The 19,673-nt window shown below is 39.5% G+C and overlaps 1 protein-coding gene across 7 annotated transcripts in view; it reads right to left on the bottom strand.

The window, feature by feature from the left end:
• Positions 1-15,547, bottom strand: part of LOC127449542 (ral GTPase-activating protein subunit beta-like) — a 51,760-nt gene extending 36,213 nt beyond the window's left edge. For 3 of the 7 annotated variants that reach the window (XM_051713026.1, XM_051713027.1, XM_051713028.1), the window contains exons 1-8: positions 15,395-15,547; positions 11,688-11,895; positions 5,952-6,154; positions 3,927-4,093; positions 2,456-2,642; positions 1,028-1,159; positions 670-848; positions 520-567 (exon numbers count right to left, since the gene is read on the bottom strand). In XM_051713026.1, coding sequence (XP_051568986.1) covers positions 520-567; positions 670-848; positions 1,028-1,159; positions 2,456-2,642; positions 3,927-4,093; positions 5,952-6,154; positions 11,688-11,864 — 1,093 coding nt within the window. In that variant the 5' untranslated portion in view covers positions 11,865-11,895; positions 15,395-15,547. Of the gene's footprint in view, positions 1-519; positions 568-669; positions 849-1,027; positions 1,160-2,455; positions 2,643-3,926; positions 4,094-5,951; positions 6,155-11,687; positions 11,896-15,394 lie in introns of those variants that run through there. The other 4 variants (XM_051713029.1, XM_051713031.1, XM_051713032.1 and 1 more) reach the window with 2 other exon arrangements.
• Between the last annotated feature and the right edge of the window lie 4,126 nt (positions 15,548-19,673).

Here is a 19,673-nt window from a genome sequence, read left to right as displayed (position 1 = left end):
ATTTTGTTTCCATCCATCATTGCATTTCACGACAGCCGGAATCAAGGCAAACTGGATACCAATCAATAAGTATGCCCACATTAATTCCAGACAAATGATTTAGTTTTGCATGGGAACCAAAAGACGATGGATAATTAAGGGTTTATGACCTAATTTGTTCCCTGAACAGAAAAAAAACACCTTGCAAAATCTACAATCCACACCAAACTCCCTCTTGATTGGTCACAGACGAGTTAACATTATACCATAAGATGCAAGGCGCTCTCGAAAATTGTTCCGAGATACAGCGACACCTGGGAAAAAAATGGGATCACACCTTTAAACATACACACGCACACACAAAAAGTGACTGCAATCACAGCATACATTATGACCAATTTTAACATCATTTTATTTCTCAAGTGAGGGTTACGCCTTTTGAATTGCACCCAAACACCTCCATGGAACATAATTAGTCTATGGGATGGTTAGCCTCATGGTTAGTCTCTAACTGATTGGGTTTGGACAGGTTTAGTATACCTATAGAGGGGAGTCTGTCTCGAATATTGCTCCTAGACACGGTGACTCCTAAAAAGAAAACATGAAACAACACCTCTGAAGAAAGTTAGAACATGTCAGGCTATGTGCATTGACAATGTGCTGCATTGTTTTGCCTGTGTGCAGTCTTACCGAGGAAGGCGTCCACGAGGCAGCTGACTCCTCTCATGGCTCTAAAGAAGATCTGGGGCAGTTGTTTGAGGCAGGGGTGCTGGATGACTTCATGAGGAACGCTGTTGCCCCCTAGTAACTGCTCCTGAAACTTTGGAGTGGAGCTCACTATGACCGGATTACTCAGGTCCACCGGGTTACTGAAGAGGAGAGGGTGAAAGACTCAGCAATTGTGAACAACAGAAGTTGTCAATCAAGGCATGATGTTCTGTAAAACTACTGAACAGAAACATTGACTTAAAGGTGAAGTGTGTCATTTCTGTGCAATTAAAATGGAATTGCTATGAAATATGCTTCCAAACGTCACTTTGATGCAGACCTGAGCATGTGTAGAAAGCGATACCACGTCTGAGACACGCAGTCATTGTCCATCTCCGCTGGAATGAGGCTGGCGTCCTCCTCTGGCACTTTAAACGGAGGAAATGACGGGCCATACATGAACCGCAGCAGCCTGTGAGGAGAAGAGAAAATCGGCCTTTTATATTTATTCACTATATAACATTTTATTATTACCTGTGTTAGCTTTCCATCATGTCATGTTTCAAATCTACCAACAGCCCTGTTAATGGATAATGCACACTTTGTAATTTCAAATATGAAAGAATGACATTGCATTAATTGTATGAAATAAATGCATTTTATTTACAGGCTGTTGGCCTTTAAAGGGACAGTTCACCCAAAAATGAAAATTCTCATAATTTATTCACCCTCATGCCATCCCAGATGTGTATGACATTCTTTCATCTGCAGAACACAAATTAAGATTTTTAAAAGAATATTTCAGCTCTGTAGGTCCATACAATGTAAGTGAATGGTGACCAGAACTTTGAATCTACAAAAAGCAAATAAATGCAGCATAAATCTCCACCGTTGACCAGCAAAAAAACAAAAAAAAAAAATGAAAGTGAAAGTGAAAGTGGAGATTTATACACTTAAATATTGATCTGTTTCTCACCCACACCTATCATATCACTTCTAAAGACATGGACAGACAGGCAGACAGACGCATGGACAGACAGGCAGACAGAATCATGGACAGACAGGCAGACAGACACATGGACAGACAGGCAGACATACAGACAGATGCATGGACAGACAGGCAGACATACAGACAGATGCATGGACAGACAGACAGACACATGGATGGATGGACAGACAGACGCATGGACAGACAGACAGATGGACAGGCAGACAGATGCATGGACAGACAGAAAAACCGACAGACAGATAGACAGACATATGGATGGATGGACAGACAGACAGACAGACAGACAGACAGACATACATATGGATGGACAGATAAATGCATGGACAGATGCATGGACACACAGACAAACAGACAGATACATGGACAGACAGACAGACAAACTGACAGATAGACATACAGATATTTAAATATTGATCTGTTTCTCACCCACACCTATCATATCATTTCTAAAGACATGGATTAAACCACTGGAGTCTTATGGATTACTTTTATGCTGCCTTTATGTGCTTTTTGGAGAATCAAAATGTTGGCACTCATTCACTTGCATTGTATGGAGCTACAGAGCTCTTCATTTGTGTTCTGCAAGTCATTCACATCTGGGATGACATGAGGGTGAATAAATGATGAGAGAAATTTCATTTTTGGGTGAACTGTCCCTTCACAGGATTTGAACTGTCAAATTGCAGGTTTTGTGTTGTTGGTTTCCACATTGTGTCTTTTTACTTCTGCAGGACAGCATCGGGCTTCATGCATCAGTACCTGGACGTCAGAGCTGCGATCACTTTACCCCACTGCTCCACCACCGGAGGGTGATGTCTCCAGTTGGCCAGCATCTCTCGGGCGGTCTTCCAGTAGGGCGGGGTGGGGAAACAGCGCGTGCAGGCCAGAAACCAAACTTCAAACAGCACACTGATCAATTTCTCTGCCAGCTTCTCGGCTATACCACCTACACAAGACAAAACAAATGGTTACTGCACACATGTTGAATTTCTTACATTTGGTCACCAAGCAAATACTTTTATCCAAAGCCATTTACAAATGTGGAACACAAGCTCTTTTAACCTTTCTATACTGTTCGGTCATTTTTGACTTAAATCAATTTTCCTGATGTCATAGAAATGGTTTCCTTTATCTGAGCTGTACAAGATTTTGTGACTTTTCCTCCACTTGACATCTGAACACACACACAAAAAAAAAATTGCACTTGGTCCCAAAAAAAGCAAAACTTTAATGTTCGGTCAAAATTGACCGACCATAGGAAATGAATGGGAAAGACAGAAAAACAGAGCGTTATTTTTTTAATTTTACAAATACAATCTGTAAATCAGCCACAATGCAGAACACACACACACACATAAATGAAGGGGTGAGACCATAACACATCCACAACGCAGCACGCACCCGGACACACACACATACACACACACACACGGTTGCACGTGTGTGCAAAAACGCATACACACACACAGAAATAAGTGTGTGAGGCTAACCACAGCCTAACACACACACACACTGTCTGAGTCAACGAAGTCCGAGTCTGAATTGTGATCAAATTTAGATTTACTACACAGAACACTGCCTACTGGCTATTACTGTCATAACAAGTCATGTTATTTGTAAACAGCAGAGAAAAAAAAGCGGGTTTGTATTCAAAAGTCAGATTTGTAAGTATAAATGTAAGCTAATAGCTGCCATCTAGTGTGTCATTATAAAAATCAAACAACCATAAGAAAACGAGAAAACACTCACTGCTCTTGACGGAGTAACTTTAGTAGCTTTAAAAATTATGAATGTATTATAATCATACAGTGAAGACCAGTAGTAGTTTTATGTTGCATTTCATTCTGAATATTTACTTGAATCCTTAAAAACTTTTAACGTAGACATACCACACTGTAATTTCCCTGACTAAAGTCCCTCCCCAGTACAAGTCAAGCTATAATTTCACAACTACGAGTACACGGAATAAAAAAAATACATCCTGCCATAAATTTTGGGGTGGGCAAGTACAGAAGTAAAGTGGGTTGGGAACGGTGTTTCATGATGACCTTAAAACAAGAAACACGACTGCAGCACAGGAGGTTCATGAACATACAACACACAACATGCAGTTTGTTTAGATGCAAAACATGCACCTTCACTCATTTGTTTGCGAATCAGTGTAAGAAGCCAGCTCTATTCTAGAGCCACAGCAACATCGTGTTTGCCTGTGGTCGTCATAGATACGCACCTCCCACAGTGGGAGGGGCCAGCAGCGTGTCATTGATGCGGAGCAGGAAGAGGAGCAGCACCTCCCACGTCTCTCTGGCCATACCGGACGAATCGCGTGCCAGTTTCTGTACTGCAGACAACACCTGCTGACACAGCTTAAAGTGCATCAGACTGAAGTGCTCCGGCCTGGATTTAAACAAATATCCACACATCATTCTCACTGAAGCTTATGGTGAACATAAGAAACACACAAACAGGAAGTGTTACTCTTATTACAGGGAAAAACATACATATCCACTGTGAGAAAATACAAAAATAATATTATTTCTGCTCAGGGAGAGTCTTTTCCTTGAAAACAAATCCTAAAACAAGCAACATGAGGGGAAAAATTATTTCATGATAAAATAATAGACAGACATAGACAGATTGACAGATAGCTAGATAGATGAACAGACAGACGCATGGACAGAAGCATGGACAGACAGAGACAGATGCATGAATGGACAGACAGACACCTGGATGGACAGACAGGCAGACAGACAGACCAACGCATGGACAGGCAGACAGACAGACAGAAAGACAGACAGACAGATGCATGGACAGAAGAACAGACAGACAGACACATGGATGGATGGACAGACAGATGCATGGACAGAAGAACAGGCAGACAGACACATGGATGGATGGACAGACAGATGCATGGACAGACAGACAGGCAGACAGACAGACAGACAGATGCATGGATGGACAGACAGACCCATGGACAGGCAGACAGACAGACAGAAAGACAGACAGACAGAAAGGCAGACAGACAGATACATGGACAGAAGAACAGACAGACAGACAGACAGATGCATGGATGGACAGACAGACCCATGGACAGGCAGACAGACAAACGCATGGACAGGCAGACAGACAGAAAGAAAGACAGACAGATAGAAAGGCAGACAGACAGATGCATGGACAGAAGGACAGAAGGACAGACAGACAGACACATGGATGGATGGATGGACAGACAGACGCATGGACAGACAGACAGATGCATGGATGGACAGACAGACAGACAGACAGACCCATGGACAGGAAGACAGACAAACGCATGGACAGGCAGACAGACAGAAAGACAGACAGACAGATAGACATACAGACAGATGCATGGACAGAAGGACAGACAGACAGACACATGGATGGACACAGAGATGCATGGACAGACAGGCAGGCAGGCAGACAGACAGACAGACTGACAGATAGACATACAGACAGATGCATGGACAGACAGACAGAAAAACCGACAGACAGATAGACAGACATATGGATGGATGCACAGACAGACAGACAGACATACAGACAGATGCATGGACAGAAGGACAGACAGACAGACACATGGATGGATGGATGGACAGACAGACGCATGGACAGACAGACAGGCAGACAGATGCATGGATGGACAGACAGACAGACAGACAGACCCATAGACAGGCAGACAGACAGAAAGACAGACAGACAGATAGAAAGGCAGACAGATGCATGGACAGAAGGACAGACAGACAGACACATGGATGGACACAGACGCATGGACAGACAGGCAGGCAGGCAGACAGACAGACAGACAGACTGATAGATAGACATACAGACAGATGCATGGACAGACAGACAGAAAAACCGACAGACAGATAGACAGACATATGGATGGATGCACAGACAGACAGATAGACAGACATATGGATGGACAAATAAATGCATGGACAGATGCATGGCCACACAGACAGACACATGGACAGACAGACAGACAGGCTGACAGATAGACATACTGACAGATGCATGGACAGACAGACAGACATATGGCTGGACAGATGCATGGCCACACAGACAGACAGACACATGGAGAGACAGACAGACTGATAGATAGACAGATGCACAGAAGGACAGACGGACAGACGCATGGACAGACATAAATACTATGCAAGTCTGATTTCTTTGGAACCACACTACTGCGGACTAATAGGTGGCATGATGGGTAGTTAAAACTTCAGGTTAAACTCACCTGGGCAGGAAAAGGTTGTGCAGGTGTTTGAGGATGGTCTGAATATACAGGTTGGGCTCTTTGATTATTGGCTGAGGTATCGAGTCTCTGGGAGACACCAGGGCCATTATCCAATCAGTGTAGACATCCACACACAACTTCACTGTGTCTCCATCCAGCGGGAGTGTCAGTCCATAACACAACACCTCCATTGTCCACTTCACCTGCAGAGCACAATCACAGTATCAGACATACAAACAACACAACATAAACCAGTTTCAGATGGACTGACATTTCCTGAGAAGAGACAGAATCTAAAACTGTCAAAAGAATATCAGTGGTGACCAGGTTTAAAAGTTTGATCATTCCCTTCAATGAGTGCAGCATGCTGACTGCATGGATTATAATTCAATCATGTAGCATTAACAGCATTTAATGCAACTAACTCTGGTCTTAATTTGGTTGCACCATTTATTATCAAGTCACTTAGCTCTCTGTAAAGTAATGTGAGGTCGCTTAATGTGATGTTTACCTTTATTGATAAAATAAGCGGTCATCAAAAGTCATGCTGACAAGCCGTGAATTAAAAAAACATTTTTTTTTTTATTGTTAATTTTATTTTGTTTAACCCCTTACACCCTAAAGGCATTTTTAAGGATTTCATGCATAAATGGCATACCCAAAAGTAAGAGCTTGTAACTCTAAAAGTCAATTGCATGGTATCAATTTATACAAAATATTTCAAAATTTGAAGAATATATATTAGGATCATGCTTGAAGACTCATGCTACAACACTGCTGACAAAACACACAAAAATGAGCACTAAAAATACTTTTCCGTTTGACATTATAAGGTCATCAAAATTGACTTAGGTGTTGTTCTCCAACATGTCAACTATACCAGGAATTTTTCTTGTGTTGATAGAACAAAGCAATCAAAAGTTATAACATTTGGAACAAATGATGGCCTTTTATTTATCAAAGTGTCCAACAACCTCTCCAAGCAAGTATTCGGGTGTTTTGTTGAACATTAAAATGGAATAACTGAATACTATGTGTGCAAACATCTAAAAACAATATATAGCTACTTTAACTTATTTCAAAATGATTTCCCACTAATGACAAACTTATCATATTGGCCTCTTTTTCCATCACTCCAAAAAAAAAATGAGCGCCCTCTTGTCCGCAGTCTGTGTGTGGCTTGTTCAGTCAGGATAGCAACAAGCCATGTTAAGTATCACCTTGGTAACTGCCTAGCAACCACATGGCCTTACCCTAGCAACCAAGTAACAAAACATCTCTCTACACCAGAAAATTGTAGCGAATTCCGGGTTGACTTATTTCACTCAGGATGGCAAGGAGCCATGTTAAGTATCACCGTGGTAACTGCATAGCAACCAGATGGAACACCCTAGCAACCATGGAACAACACCAATATCTCTGCACCAGAACACTGTCATGGGGGTGGCATCTTTCAACTTGGGCCAGTTGGTGGGACACCGTGGTGAGAAATTTTGCCACGGCAAGCACCACTCACATTTTCTTCAGGAAATGTGTCTATCTAGTTATTCTTATTATTATTCCGTACAAACTTCAGCACCTAACTCGTCCCGCACCGTTTGTTGTAGACCCACAAATGAGGTGTCAATTTGGCCTATTGACGACACCTGTGCTATGATTTTTCTAAGGCGTTGGGGGTACGATGCAACCCTGGGGGGCAAAAAATGTCCTGAAAATGTCCCATTGACATACTATGGCGAGGGTCTTGCCCATGAAAAAAAAAAATTGTTTCCCTACTATGGCAGTCAGTGCAAGAAAATTGTCAGGAATATTTGAGGATCTACACATCATATTACGTTGAGTGTGGGCTTGTTTGATTCAGAATCATCTGCTGTAAGTTGTGATATGCCATTTACTATATCATGTTTATTTTTCATGAAGTAATAAACCAAAATGTGATGTAAATTCTGTTTATCTGTTTACTATACATGTGGATTTCACACGCTTGTACTCACTGTAGTTTGGTCTCCGAGTGAAACAAAATTGCTCGTTGTATTCTACTTATCAAGACCTTTCCAAAAGACATATAACACACATCACAGTGATCTTTTACTGGTTCCAAGTATGACTGTTGTGATCGCCGGTTTGCAAATGAAAATGGAACAGTTCTACTTTGTCAGCAAATTAGAACTGGTCATCAGCCGGTACTGAGTTGGATCAGAGGCAGAGAGAGATCGGGGGAGAGAGGTCAAGAGAAAAATCACAGGCCGAGAGGGAATTGACAGGATTTCCTTCAGCTCTTATCACAGTACACAGAAGCAATGGAATGAGGGGAAAGCCAGCAACACACACAACGAAGAGAAGGTTTTAACTTGCACTGAAACCCACCCAGATACACAAAAAACAAAACGGCTTGTAACGAAGTAGACGTTTACACTTATAACAGAATCCGAACGAGTTGCTGTTAAGACGTAAATTGAACAACATGTTTTTGTTTCTAACCGAATCATGCAAATACGAAACAAGCTCAAACACTAAGGAAACAACACAGGTTGATCATTGTGAGGAAGTATAGAAAAACACAAAGACTTCTGTACAACAGATTTTGTCAAGACTCACTAACAAAAAATGACGGTGGTCATAGGGCTGGATACAGAGCCCCTTAGAGGACAGGGAGGGAATTTATTTTCTGAAAATAGCGTAGCGTTCCCTCACAATACGCTTTGTGTTCCTTCGCAATTATTTTCAGTTCCCTCGCAACAGCTTTATCCATCCCATACGACAATAAACCATGGTTTTACTACAGTAAACATAGTTGAGCTATGCTATTTGTAGTAAAACCATAACCACGATATTTGACAAGGTTTTAGTACAGTAACCATATAGCCATGATATCCCCAGTAAAACCATTGTAATAATACAGGAAAACCAAAACTAAGGCAATAAAAAAAAAAATCCATAGTATACCATAGTAACATCACAGGTAATTTGTGGAACAAGCATGGCTTTTAAAAACACGGTTTCCACCAAAACAACATGGCTTTACAAAAATTAAACATGGTTTCACTTTAGAAAACCAACAGAAACCATGTAGCCATTTTTGTGTTAAGAACCATGATTTTAAAAACATGTACCACAAATTAACCATGGTGTTGCTATAGTAACATTAACAATGCATTTTTTGGCAGAATGATTATGATTTTAATTCCCATAGTTTTGGTATCTTGTATTGGTACTATGGTTTTACTACAAATATCATGGTTAAAATATGGTTACTAATTTAAAACCATGGTTAATTTTCTTAAAGGTGCAATATGTAACAATTTTCATGTAACATTCGCCTTTTTTTTTCAATGTGTGAACGGCTTGTAACGCAACTTAAAAAATGAGCCTTTCCCGGACTTCCTAGTTTGCCTAGTAATGCCTGTAAACTGATTTTCATGGGAAGGGAGCGGGTCAGTTTTGCCGTGAAAATCCAAAGGATGTGACGTTTATGCGCGCTCCTGAGAGCCTCAGTGCGTCTCTTCCGCTATTCAACAGCGACAACAAACTGCAACACTAGGTAACGTTATCTTAGAGATGGAATCCAGCAAATGTCCCAGCACAACACCGACTCCGACACAAACTCAGAGTAAGCCAAAAAACATTTATCTACTGAATCCCGTCTGGCTAAGCGGGAACGTGATCGTGGCCGAGTGAAAACTAGAGTGAACATCGGCAGGACATTTGATTCCTGGAGGGACCTTTGTTCAGTTTTGGGGATCAAAACCGACCCTGAATTGGCATTCTTCTTATTGGACAGGTAAGCTTACATAACTGCAAAGCATGTGAAATATAGTGCCATAAGGATTGATCTGTGTCATTTTAGCTAACTTGATCTTGCCTGTACAGTAACTGACATAATCAATGTTAATCTGTAATTATTCAGCAAGGTAAACTACAATAACACATGAAATGAATGCTAGACAATGTTCAAGATAATGCAGAAAGTTCCATTCATTAGTGTAACGTAACTTGGTTATACAGAAAATATATTAATTCTATTATTATAAAACAATAGCGCATCGATATATTGATATATGTGATGGAATCACATCAATACTGAATTGTCAACATATTTATAATGTACAGTCTATTTTATAAACAGCTACTGTCATCATCCACCAAATTTAGCTAACAGCTATTGATAAAGCTGGCTAGCTAGCTAACACCGACATAGCCTATCGTATAAATGCAGTCAATATATCATGCAAAGAAAAGTGATTACTTCAAACTACAGTCTCGCATAGTCAGACCTATATCCACACTTTGTTTTAGCCCTGTTCCAGCACTGGAGAGTCAAATATAATATAATCTCAAAGTTTGTAGTAAAACAATCATAACTGTGTCATTTTAATTATGCTACCTCATCTGTCAGCATGATGCTGGTGAATCACGTTCAGCCTTATTGTACGTTACGTCATTGTTTTGGTCGATGCTCGCTCGCTCGCTTCTCTATGGAGTGTGTGCACGAGCGCGAGCAACACGTAGCTGCTGCAGTTCACATAACGGCCACAGGTGTCACTAATAACAAGGGTTTCTGAATCTTACATACTGCACCTTTAAGGGATGGATCAAAATTGCTGTGTGTATATATATATGTGTATATATATAGATATAGATATAGAGAGAGAGAGAGAGAGAGAGAGAGAGAGAGAGAGAGAGAGAGCGCGTGCGCACGCCCTGGAAAAAATTAAGAGACCACTGCAAAATTATCAGTTTCTCTGGATTTACTATTTATAGGTATGTGTGAGTAAAATTAGCAGTTTTGTTTTATTCTATAAAGTACTGACAACATTTCTCCCAAATTCCAAATAAAAATATTGTCATTTAGAGCATTTATTTGCAGAAAATGATCAGTGATGATCTGGGGGTGCTTCAGCAAGGCTGGAATCGGGCAGATTCGTCTTTGTGAAGGACGCACGAATCAAGCCACGTACAAAGTTATCCTGGAAGAAAACTTGCTTCCTTCTGCTCCGACAATGTTCCCCAACTCTGAGGATTGTTTTTGTTTCCAGCAGGACAATGCTCCATGCCACACAGCCAGGTCAATCAATGTGTGGATGGAGGAGCACCGGATCAAGACCTCATGACCAGCCCAATCTCCAGACCTGAACCCCATTGAAAACCTCTGGAGTGTGATCAAGAGGAAGATGGATGGCCACAAGCCATCAAACAAAGCCGAGCTGCTTGAATTTTTGCACCAGGGGTGGCATAAAGTCACCCAACAGCAATGTGAAAGACTGGTAGAGAGCATGCCAAGATGCATGAAAGCTGTGATTGAAAATCAGGGTTATTCCACCAAATATTGATTTCTGAACTCTAAGTTAAAACATTAGTATTGTGTTGTTTAAAAATGAATATGAACTTGTTTTCTTTGCATTATTCGAGGTCTGAATCACGGCATCTTTTTTGTTATTTTGACCAGTATATATATATATTATATAATTGTACCATTGCATTAGCATCTGATAAAGTCACTGCACCATAGTAACATCACAGTACTTTACAGCACTTTGTAACTCGTAAGTAATATTGTCCTCCAACTAAAAAATCTTTAATGTTGCTCTTTAACTGAGCAGAAGTTAACAGTTAACTGGATGCATTCCGAATTAATTTAAACATACCATGCAATAAGTCAACCTTGAACTCCTTCCCACAGGTTTGAATTTAAGATCACTACAGAAGTATACTGCTGGCAGCACACACACTCCTCACCTCTTTGTCAGTCTTGAGGAGGCACTCAGACGGCCCGCTTACGAGGCTGTTCCCCAGGGGGCGCACCACCGCGTTTGCCACATCACGACCCACGCCTGCCGGGTAACTGTGCAGCACGCTCAGGTGACCCTGATCGCTCTGGACCACCAGGTGTAAAGACCGCCACTCAGAGTACATGACCAAGACTTCTTCTGAATCCCACTGCAGCCTGTGGAGAGATGCAAATGAGAAATGCGTTTAGATGCTTAGAGGAATAGTTCACTTAAAAATGAAAATTCGCTCATCATTTACTCACCCTCATGCCATCCCAGACGTGTTTCTTGTGCAGAACACAAACAACGATTTTTAGAAGAGTATTTCAGCACTGTAGGTCCATACAATGCAAGTGAATAGTGACCAAAACTTTGAAGCTCCAAAAAGCACATAAAGGCAGCATGAAAGTAATCCATACGACTCCAGTGATTTAATCCATGTCTTCTGAAGTGATCTACAAGGATTTGGGTGAGAACAGACAAAAATGTAACTCCTTTTTCACATCTTGCCATTGCAGTCTCTAGACACGATCATGATTTCAAGCTTGATAACACTTCAAAGTGCCTGATGCAAGCGTAGAGCGCTAGATGGCGCTACAAAGTGTAATCAAGCTTGAAATCATGATCGCCTTGAAGAAATCTGATGTAAAAAATTATAGTGAAAAAGGAGATATATTTTGGTCTGTTCTCTCCTGAAACCGATTCTGAAAACATGGATTAAATCACTGGAGACGTACGGATTACTTCAATGCTGCCATTATGGGCTTTTTGGAGCTTCGAAGTTCTGGTCACCATTCACTTGCATTGTATGGACCTACAGAGCTGAAATACTCCACCAAAAATCTTTGTGTTCTGCACAAGAAAGTCATACACGTCTGGGATGGCATGAGGGTGAGTAAATGATGAGAATTTAAATTTTTTAGGTGAACTCTCCCTTTAAAAGTACAGAGAGTGAGACAGCCAGTCAGTTTAAGAACACAGCTCTTAACTAGTGAACCGCTATTTAAAAAAAAAAAGATTACGGTTGACAACACCAAATGTTCTGCGTCGATCACCTGACCAGTAATCTGACATGAGGAACTGTGATTCGTTCCAACTGTCGACCAGTTAGTTTGATGTAAAGACCACCTGTCATTACATAGTATACTTCAAAAGATGAATTTAGCAAATTTTTGAAAAAGCTATCAATGCTTTACTCATCTAGAGACTAGATCAGAACAATATGCTAATATTAGAATGAAAACTCTAAACATGGAGCAGCGCTAAATCAACATAACATCACAGTTAAACGAATGACTCACTTTTTTTTTTTCTCCCCAGTTTGGAATGCCCAATTCCCAATACGCTCTAAGATACGCACATCTCATCACTTGGCTTGTTGAGCGCGTTACCACGGAAACGTTGCGCGCGTGGGGGCTTCACGCTATTCTCCGCAGCATCCACGCACAACTCACCAGGTGCCCCAACGAGAACCACATTATGGGGACGACGAGGAGGTTACCCCATGTGACTCTACCCTCCCTAGCAACCGGGCCAATTTGGTTGCTTAGGAGACCTGGCTGGGGTCACTCAGCACGCCCTGGATTCGAACTCGCGACTCCAGGTGTGGTAGTCAGCGTCAATACTCGCTGAGATACCCAGGCCCCCTACTAATGACTCACTTTGAATTATGATGCATAAATACACACAGATGCAGAGCAGGAAAAATAAATCATGTTCCATAATGCATGTGAAAAACTCAGAAATAAAAATGAGATTCTAGTGTAAAAAGATAGACATTAGATGTTTCTATTGCATACATCATTATTATACAATATATAATAGCATGTGGCAATAGCATGGCATAGTGATTGTTTCAGATGGTAATACCATAGTAGTTTTGATATGCATCATGGTACTGTTGAATAACCCAGTTCAAATGCATTGGTTTTTAAATGGTGCTGCAAGGTTTTACTATGGTAAGAGTGGAGAGGAGAAAAAAAATGGTACTTTAAGGTACTTTTTAGAGTAGATTAAAAAAGGATAGTGGCATTATCATGGTAAAATGATGGTATATTGATATAGGCCTACCATGGAAAATTGTAGACCAATATCCTCATGGTATCTCCATGATGCATCGAAAAATACTTAAGTTTTACCAGCATCATTATTTTTTTTTTTTGGAAGGGTAGTAACACTAAACTATATAGACAGCATTGGTGACAGTACACATGGTCACTTTGTTGAGTACTCTATTAGTGTGCTATGGTGCTAAAACATGTTATGACCAGTACTGTTATGTCTAAAACAATGTATTCCCATTTACCATGGTACTATTTAAATTATCCTCTCTGGTAATTCAAAGCATACCATAGTACTACTGCTTTTGGTTAGTGCATTAATGCTTATACAAGCAGTGTTGGGTATAATGCATTACTTAGTAATTAATTACTGTAATTAAATTACTTTTTCATTGAAAAAAGCAAAGGGATTACTCTTAATTTTTTAGTAATTACAGTTACTTCTGATGTAATTGCATTAAATAATCTATAGAACAATTCTATATAAAACAGTAGTGAATTTAAAATCGAAATTTTGCGTCTAATGTTGACATAGATGTTTTCTAATTTAACGCTGCCCCTTTAAATTCTTTGGCCAGTTCATGAATAATGTATTTGATTTTATATGATTTATTTGAAAGAATTAAACGAACAGTTTCATGTCTATCCTTGTATTTTTCATCTGGTCAAGCTTGATCATGATTTTAGAAAGTAATAAGTAATGCAATTACTTTTCAGACAGAGTAATTAGTACAGGAATATAATGACACTGTAGAAAATGTAATTGGTTAGTAATTAATTACTTTTTTTTTTTTTTTTTTTTTTTTAGAGTAACTTACCCAACACTGTATTCAAGTACCTCTTACTTTTTAAATGAAAGCCAAACGAGGGAATTAAATCATCAATACCACTCAAGGTTGTAAAAACGTCATAAAATTAAAGTTCAGTCCATTTCTGGTGTTGTTTTCGGTTCTACTTCCGTAGCCGCTGTGTTTGTTAGCCTCGTGCATTAAAACCTACTACAGTCTTCCACATTCGCATTTATAGACACACTTCTGTGTTTGTCATCTCAAGCAGTTTACATGCACACACAAAAACAAAACAAAGTGTTGTCCATTACAAGAGCGACTTATAACTGCAGTCTACAGTATAGGAAGCTAGTGAGCTAAAGATAACACGTGATTAAACTACACTAAAATCACAAGCGCGTTAAAACAAACAGATAACAGCTGTCAGTCATGTCACTCCTCGTGACCCCTTCTTTAAAGAAATAAAACAGTAAATATAAGACAACGAGCAATAACAACAATACACATTCGGATTCGGTTTGTAAACACAAGAGTAGGCCGCAATGCGGAATTGTGGATGCGTCTTAAAACTACTTCGCTCCCTAACTAGTCAGCTCATTTGGTTGAAAGATTCGCTTGGTTTTAAAGCACAGTTTGCACTATATTTTTGCTTTCCTGAAAGTCGAATATTGGGTATATTTAAAATGTAGTCAATTATTAAAAATTTGCAGACTGGGAGACTTCGAAGTGCTGACTATGTAGGCAGCAGACTAGGTTTTTGAAACGCAGTCTACGTGACGGTAGCGGTCTCACATCAACAGCACATACAAATAAACGAATAGCGTTACCTGGTTCAGTTCACACAGCAATCAGTCCGTCTTTCTGGAAGTTTCGAAGGAACCACGAGTGTGATCGAGCAGCATGTTTGTCGGTAGATCAGATCAGATCAGATCCGCTCCTCCATCGTCTGCACAGGCGGAGGGGGTTTGGCTGACTGCAGGTGTTATGCTATGGAGTTACATATGTGCCACAATTCTTCACGTACAAAATTATATTTTGAGTGCACACACAAAAAAAAAAAAAAAAATAATTCTGCACGCGCAAGATGAAATTGAGCGCATAAAATGTTATTTTGCATGTGCAAGATGATATTTTGAGTGCACAAAAAATGTTCTGCACACGCAAGGTGATATTTTGAGCGCACAAAAAAATTTCTGTACACCCAAGATAAAAATTGAGCGCACAAAAAGTTATTTTGCATATGCAAGATGATATTTTGAGTTCAAAAATTTTTTTCTGCACACCAAAAATGATATTTTGAGTGAACAAAAAAATTTCTGCATATGCAAGATGACATTGAGCACACAAAAAGTTATTTTGCACGCGCAATTTGATATTTTGAGTGCAATTTTTCTTTCTGCATTTGCAAAATGATATTTTGAGTGCACAAAAAATGTTCTGATGAAGATGAAATTGAGTGCACAGAAAGTTATTTGCACGCACAAGATGATATTTTGAATGCAAAAAAAATGTCTGGATGCGCAAGATGAAATTGGGTGCACAAAAACTTATTTTGCATGCGCAAGATGATATTTTGAGTGCAAAAAAAAATTTCTGCACGTGCAAGATGATATTTTGAGTGCACAAAACAATTCTTGCACACGCAAGATGAAACTGAGCACACAAAACGTTATTTTGCACGTGCAAGATGATATTTTGAGCACACAAACAATTTTCTGCGCGCGCAAGATGATATTTTGAGCGCACAAAATAATTTATGCACACGCAAGATGAAATTGAGCGCACAAAAAGTTATTTTGCACGTGCAACATGATATTTTGAGTTTCAAAAAAAGATGATATTTTGAGCACACAAAAATTTTTCTGCACGTGCAAGATGAAAATGAGCACACAAAAATGTATTTTGCATGTGCAACATGATATTTTGAGTGAAAAAAAATTTTCTGCACGAGCAAGATGAAATTGAGCGCACAAAAAGATATTTTGCACGCGAAAGATGATATTTTGAGTGAAAAAATTTGTTTCTGCAAGCGCAAGATGAAATTGAGAACACAAAAAGTTATTTTGCCAGATATAACTTTTTGCATGCTCAAAATATCATCTAGCGCACGCAGAATTTTTGTGCGCTCAAAATATAATTTTGTGCGTGCAGAATTGTGGCACAAGTATAACTCCATAGTATGGATCAACTGGGGATCATGTTAACTGGGGATGTGCATGTGAATAATTGTAATAATTGACACAGTTTAAGGACTGTAATGGTTTCACAGGGTAACATCTGATTTCGTGGGACATTGGTTTGAATGGGAACTGGCGATTACACTTGTCAAGAGCAGTAAGTTGCAAGTGGAATTCTTTTATATACAACAGTAAAGCATCATAGGCTGGTGTGTGTCAATAATATACTTTCAATTGCTTTTTTTCCCTTTATAATGAATAATGGCTTAATTAACCATGATAGTTTGAGTAACTTTCTCCTACCATTGAAAATGAACAAAGTGATCAGTTAGTTAGAACTTGTTTGTTAGTTCTGTGGTAAGTCACGCTGGTGCGTCACTCAACAACCTGGGTTCAAATCATGTTTCATCAAGTGCAGTTGTGTCTTTGCTGCAGGTTATGAAGTACTTATAAGAGGTCTATTGAAAACTATTTTGTAAAACACAGACACGATTTATTATATTGTTTTAAACAAATCTATCAAAATTTCAACCAAATCTGACAGCCAGTAATCACAGTATAGCCTGCTGAATTCTCTGAGAATGGTTGAATTACTGAGATGAAAATTATGAACTACGCTGTCTATTACAAGCTTTTTTTTAAAACTGTCAAACAATTTATTGAAGATAAAATCTTTTTTTAATTTTTTTTTTTTTTATCCCCTTTTCTCCCCAATTTGGAATGCCCAATTGCCACTACTTAGTAGGTCCTCGTGGTGGTGCGGTTACTCCTCAATCTTTGTAGCGGAGGACAAGTCTCGGTTGCCTCCGCTTCTGAGACCGTCAATCCGCGCATCGTATCATGTGGCTCGTTGTGCATGACCCCGCGGAGACTCACAGCATGTGGAGGCTCATGCTACTCTCCACAATCCACACACAACTTACCACACGCCCCATTGAGAGCGAGAACCGCTAATCACAACCACGAGGAGGTTACCCCATGCGACTCTACCCTCCTTAGCAACCGGGCCAATTTAGTTGCTTAGGAGACCTGGCTGGAGTCACTCAGCACGCCCTGGATTCGAACTTGCGACTCCAGGGGTGTACCCACGCCCCATTTAAGATAAAATCTTAAGATCTTAAGATTTTGCCAAACAAACAAAATCATTGTTTCTGAAGAACTTTCTCGTGCTTTCTCAGAGTATCATTTATCATTGGTCAGTTTGGCCTTTGCACATGCATGCTCTCCAGTCTCCACACAAAAACAAAACTGCACTTCTGAAAGGTCATCTTTTGATGGGTAATCATAAATATACGACACTGTCATGCACAGAACCTTTGTAAAGGATACTACTATATCAGTTTATTTAAATTGACAGATGTTTACTGCGGCATTGAACCCGGGTCTATTCGTATGGTTACGATCACGCTACTGCTAGACCAAGCGACTTTTCTATTATTCGCAAACAATAGTTTTCTTAAACTTATAAAACTATTTATTTTTTTTTTTTTAATAAATGGAAGTAATTTAAGAGTATATGCCTATTATTGACACATTTCAGCCTATGATGCTTTAGTGTTGCAAATTAAAGAGTTCCCCTTGCGATTTACTGCTCTTGACAAGTGTAATCGCCAGTTCCCATTCAAACCAATGTCCCACGTTAATGGGAAACCGGATGTTACCCTGTGAAACCATTAAAATTGCTCTTTAATGTATTGGAACAGACATCAATGAAACAAAACGGGTTAATAATGATACCAAAATGTTTTTAATGTGCAAAACGTCTTTTCTTTACTCATTGACAATTCACATTGAACGAATCTGCTGAAAAGGCAAGTAAAATTCTTCACACGGATGCGCACATCCCCAGTAAACATGATCCCCAGTTGATCCATCACACAGGGAGTCGCTGATGTGAGCGATGGCTCGTAAGGTCCGATTCATGGACGAATATGTGCTATTGAACCGACTGAACTCGGTCGAATCGATTCACAAAACCTTGGTGAATCACACAACTGTAAACTGCGAAAATAAACAAGCAACATCACACACTATAGTTTTTAATTCAAGTAAGAACATCTATTTTGCAGGACTATTTATATCCATGAGTGCAATGAGCATATATAAAAGATCATCGAAAAGTTTCTTCACCCCCTATGCCCACACCTCTTTAGTATTTGTCAGCCTTTCTCTTTGGAATAATGTAACATAAAACAAAAACAGGCAAAAAAAAAAAAATGTTTTACAGCTGATTAATTATCATTAAAAACCTGAGATATGTAAGTGTCACTTTTTTTGTGCTTCCATTAATCATATTTTAATGATTATTTCATATCTATATATAAGTTTACGACCACAGGATATTTAGCCTTTTTGTTTCTTACAAGACAAATGAGTACTATATTCATACGAATGACTGCTATGTTTTGTTGATTTTCTGTGTGACAATGGTGAATTATCAGTATTACATATGCGTGTACACATACACATGATATAGACCTTATTCACGCTAGCGCCATCTTTGATTTTTAATGGGAATGAGAACAAGGCTGTGAGGGATAGATTTACCATCTCTTCAATGGCACAAACGGTGGAAAAAGCTCTTTGATCACATCTGATTTTACACAACTCATGCTGTCTCATGTTTTGTCCTCTGAATGTTCTCAGAAAGATATTTGTTCATTGTTTTGTCCGCGGAACGATCCAAAAACACTTTAAACTGCAGTACAGCCCATTGAAGAGAGTGTACGTCTATCCCTCACAGCCTCGTTGTCATTCCTACGAAAATCAAAGATGGTGCTGCTGTGAATAAGGTCTGTTTCTTTCTCAATGACACTGATCTTTCAGTGCTTTACTTATATTTGACATTGCTATTTGACGAAGCAATGCGGAAGTAAACTAGAGTATAGCAAGTGCAACACATGAACAGTATGATATGGCTATTGTCATT

This window comes from Myxocyprinus asiaticus, chromosome 12, assembly GCF_019703515.2.
Source record: "Myxocyprinus asiaticus isolate MX2 ecotype Aquarium Trade chromosome 12, UBuf_Myxa_2, whole genome shotgun sequence".
In the NCBI taxonomy this organism is placed as follows: Eukaryota; Metazoa; Chordata; class Actinopteri; order Cypriniformes; family Catostomidae; genus Myxocyprinus; species Myxocyprinus asiaticus.
This window is presented reverse-complemented; position numbering and strand designations above follow the sequence as displayed.